The sequence below is a fragment of the Erithacus rubecula genome, assembly GCF_903797595.1.
Source record: "Erithacus rubecula genome assembly, chromosome: 14".
NCBI lineage: Eukaryota > Metazoa > Chordata > Aves > Passeriformes > Muscicapidae > Erithacus > Erithacus rubecula.
In genome coordinates this window covers 10162956-10167642 of record NC_136666.1, presented here as the reverse complement: position 1 = coordinate 10167642, position 4687 = coordinate 10162956, and the positions used below count along the sequence as shown (strand labels likewise).

General features: G+C 55.3%; 1 protein-coding gene across 1 annotated transcript; it reads right to left on the bottom strand.

Annotated features, from left to right (window-relative positions):
* Positions 1-804: 804 nt before the first annotated feature.
* On the bottom strand, positions 805-3942 carry TLNRD1 (talin rod domain containing 1). Its single transcript, XM_079317541.1, has one exon. It carries the CDS (start codon positions 2640-2642, stop codon positions 1575-1577), a length of 1068 nt encoding a protein of 355 aa, XP_079173667.1. The 5' UTR covers positions 2643-3942; the 3' UTR covers positions 805-1574.
* Positions 3943-4687: the final 745 nt, after the last annotated feature.

The following is a 4687-nucleotide window of genomic DNA, read 5'->3' as shown; positions in this document are numbered from 1 at the left end:
CAGAGAAACAAAACCCTTCCAGAAGACTTGCTCTTCTATTTACCTTCTCTTTAACACAGAAGGCAGCAGATCTCACAGGGCCACAAAGAGCAGGCTGACAACATTCATCATTGCAACTCTGGGACATACTGCTGTATGCACTAAGCTCCACTCACACCTCCCAAGGAATCCAACTGGAGGCCAGCTGCACCTCGAAAGTCAGCCATGCTCTCCTGTAATCCACAACATCAAACTCCAACTGCTTTGACAGAAATCTCTACTGAGGAGCTCCAACACAAATGATGAGGAATTAAAGTACCCACTCCATCAAACCTTCACAATCCCAAGAAAATGTATGGCACATGCTGGGCTAACCAGGAGAGTTAAGTTTTTCAATAAATAATACTGAAACTCAAAGGTTTAACACACAGATGGCCCCCAACACCTGCAAGAATTAAAATACAAAACCTTCTCAAAAGGTTACACTGAATGCTGGTAAGACAAACAAAGCCAGGCTGTGCCCTGCTGCAGCAGCCACCAGTGCTCTGCAGAGTCCCCATGCCAAGCAATGCCAGGGCACAGCAATCCCAGTGTGTGCAGCACTGCCAGCTGTCCACACACACAACTGGAACAGCTCTGTCAGAGCCTCCTGAGGAGGAGAGGGACAGCATTTATGAAAATAGAAGAACTGAATTGAAGCCTGTATGCTGCTGTCTAGAACTTACAGTTACGTTTGTACCACCCATTCCCTGGGGGAAATGACATACAATACAAACAGGCCTAGTTGTTCAATTATTCAAGTATTAAGAGATTCACAGAAAGGCATCTGAGAAACATAACATTTTAATAGATGAAATAAATACTCCAGTACATGCAAGATAAAAACTGACATTGGAAAAAAATTAAAAATCACTTTTGTTATAGTGTAATTTTGTTTGTTTGTTTAAACACTCACAGTAGCTTTTCCCCCAGTTTGGAAATCAACACATGGAAAACATAATCACAACCTCCAGTCCTTCCACTCCTACACACCAAATGCACTTCTAACCTAACACTTGATGCAAAATAAAAAAAGTCATACAAAACAAAAACAAACAAAATAGTAGCTACATCCATCGTCTATGTGTTGTTGGGTTTTTTCATTTTTTTAAATGAGTAAGAACTGAGGTAACCTTTTTCCTGCACAACCGAACAGCAAAATTTAGAAGGGAAATTTCGGAAGACAAGACAAGACAAACTTTAGAAACCGCACCCAGCGCGATTAAAGCTCTTTTTTTTTCTCCTTTTTCTAAGATACCCCCACCTCCCCAGATATAAAAAAACTTTGAAACAGTTTTACCACTTGTGTGAAGACCTTGTTGAATAAAGGAAAATTTATCTGCAGATGCTTGCTTAACTTTAAAGTAAAATAAAAAGAAGCCAAAACTGGCTACCTTTATTATACATATAGTTTAAATATGTTCTGCTTTTTCACCACATAAAATCAAAGGATTGGGCTCATCCAAGCAAATTCTTTGGTATACAAAAAAGGGGTGAGGAGGTGGGATATTATTTTCCTTTAGCAATGACTGGGATCTAAACAGAAGATGTGGGGGTTAATTCACAGAATTGGAGTTCACTGGCGGTAAAGTCCTGGGTGAAGATCTTTCTCTTAGTGCCTGAGATAGCAGGTTGCAACCATCCGAGACGGCGCAAGCCGAGTTCCTCAACCTTTCCCTGTAATCGCTCATTTTGGTGCTACTTTCGGGGTGTTGGGCTATATCCCTGAGGCATTGGGTCAGGAGCACACAAGCAGATACCACACTCATGGCTCCTCCTAGGATGGCAGTTTGCACAGCTTTGCCCTCTGGATTAATGGTGGCAGCTTTACCCAAAAACTGGGGCTCAGTGGCAAAGCCCACCAGAGCATAGACAGACTGCACCAAAGGTCCACTGAACAAGACGCACCGGTTCCTGGTCAGCTCGCTGGGGGAGGTCTTCACCTCCTTGACACAGGCCAAGAGGGCAGAGGCGCTGGTGCTCATACATTTGACACTGAGTTTGAACTGCTCCTTAGCAAACTTATCCTTGGATTTCTCACTGGCCAGCACGCAGGCGTCCGTCAGGAATTTCAAGTTCTTGGACATGTTCTGAGAAACCTCCAGCAGGAGCTGAGGGCTCATATCTGCCAAAGGGGTGGTCTTCAAGACCCCGCAGCCGTGCTCCACCTCATGCCTACATCGGGTCACCTTGTAGCGATCCACCAAGCCAGGCATGGCAGGCTGGGCCCCTGGAGTCTCCACTGCAGCCAGGTAGGCAGCGTGGGCAGAGCACTCGGTCAGGGACACCACCAGCTCCCCCATCTCCATCAGGCTTTCTCCCACCTCCCCGAAGCGTCCCATGTTGAGCTGGCTCTGGACGTCATGGGTCAGGATGGAGAGTCCTTTGGTCCTGGCAATGATCGTGTCCCTGCACTTCTCAAAGGACTCACCGAAGACAGACAGACTCTCGGTGTTCACCGGCCTGGTCTCGCTCGACAGCAAAAGCAGATCGGCCACCAGTTGCATCTTGATCTTGCAGTGGTCGCAGATAGAGATGAGCTTCTTCCTCTGCAGGGAGCTGCTGCTGGGGATGCCGCCGCCGGAGACCTCGCTGCTGGACTTGCCGGAGCCACCGCTAGCCATAGCGCCGGGGGGGCACTCGCATGCCGCTCGCTACCCCGCTGCCGCCGCCTCCGCCGCCGCCCGAGCAGTCCCGACTGAGCCCGGCAGGATCGCTCTGCCTTTTCCGCAACATCATTCCATTAATCGCCGGGAGGCAAGAAAAGGCTCTGGGCGCCGGGGCTGCCGCCGCTGCGGGAGCGAGCTCGGCCGGGGCGCCCGCCCCGCTCCGGCGCCAGCCTCCGCTCCTACGGCGCTCCCGCGGCGGGGCGGCGCTCGCCGGGCGCCCCCGGGCCCCGGTCTGGCATCCTTTAGTTAAAAATACGTAATTTTTTTTTTTTCCTTTCCTTTTCGCACGCTGGCTCTCCTTCCTTCCAGCGCCTCGTCCGGCTCTCCCCGGCTGCGGGATCCTGCGCGAAGTTCCTTTCACCAGCCGCAATCCCTCAGGGACGCGCCGCCGCCGCGCCGAGTTGGGGCAGGGGCGCAGCCCTTCAAGTTGCTACCGCGCCCCCGGCGCCTCCGGTCGGGGAGCGCCCGGCGGGCGCAGCTCGCAGGGGCCGGAGGGGCGGCGGCTGCGCACCATGTGCCGCCCCCGGCGCCCGCCGCGGCCCCGGCTCGCAGGAAGCGCCGCGGAGGGTGTGGCCCGCCCGCCCCGCACGGCCCCGCCGCGCACCCGCGGGGAGCCGGCCCGGGAGGGGAGAGGGGCACGGCGGGGAGCCGGGACGCGGGGGAGCGCGGGGGGAAGGGAAAAAAAATTAAAAAATGAAGAAAGAGAGGAGGGGGAGAAAAAAAAAAAAAAGCTCCACCGGATCCGGGTGCTGGGGCGGGCGGGCGGATCCGTTCCCCTTCCTTTGCCGCTGCCTCACTCCTTCCTGCCGCGATCATTCACGCGGGCGCTGCGCGCTCGCTCCCCGCCGCTGCGGTCCATGCCCTGCGCCCCGGGCCCTCCTCGCCGGCTCCGCGCTGCCGCCGCCGCGCCAACTTAGGCTCTTCCCGCAAACAAGGGTGGTGGCCGCGGGCTGCAGCCGCGGATGCTGCGACCCGCCCGGCCTTGCGCTCCTCCTGCCATCTTCCCTGGCTGAGCCGCCAACTCCCAGGAAAAAAAAAAAAAAAAAAAAAAAAAAAAAAAAAAAAAAAGAAAAAGGAAAAAAAAAGAAGGGAGGAAATCTTCGTTTAAATTCCCTTTCTCAGGCTTTCAGACAAACTACTGGGAAGCGGCGGCTGCGACGGCGCTGCCAGCCAGACGCTGCACGGCTCTGGGGGAGCTCCCCCGCCCCGCTGCCTTTGCTGTAACCTCACTTGAGCCTATCGAAATCTTTTGTGCGGTGTCACCGCCCTTCGTTTAAATCCTGCCCTCCCCCCGCCGCCGCTCCGCGCCCGCCGCCGCTCGCTCCTCCCAGGCGGAGGGGGCAGCAGAGCCGGCACCGCCCGCGGCCGCCGCTGCCCCGTGCGGGCTCCGGCGCTGAGCGAGCGGCGGGGCGCGGAGCGACGGCCAGAGGCGGCCGGGGAGCGGCCGGGGAGCGAGGAGCCGGCCCGGCCGGGCTCAGCCGGGGCTCAGCCGGCCCGGGCCCGCTCCCGGGCCCGCTCCCGGCCCGGCCCCGCCAGGTGAGTGCGGCGTTCGCTCGGAGCCCCCGGCCCGTGTCGGGCTGTCGCGGTCCGGCGGCAGACGGGGACCCGGCCCGGGCTCCCGGCGGGCGGGCTGGGGGGATTGCTGCGGCTCTTCACACAGCAATAGTGCTCTCAGCACTGCCTTGACACAGATTTTGAACCAATGAAGGCGAATTTGGTCTGTTGCTCTCCCGTTTCCGTCGCTGTTTTTGAACACTGGTTACTGTTTATTAGACTTTAGCAGGGAAAATGTGAACATACTGACGCTGCTGTGTAATGAAAGCTCTGCGAAGACTTTCCTTGTTCTGTTTCCATTCTGCAGCACACCGAGAACTTTTTCAGAAGATTGTCAAAAGCAAGCAAACCTGAGGCACACATCAGACAGATTCGGTCCTGTTGCACAGTGTCTACATCAGTATAATTCTGATTAATCAAAGCTCATGTTGAAACCACATCTTACA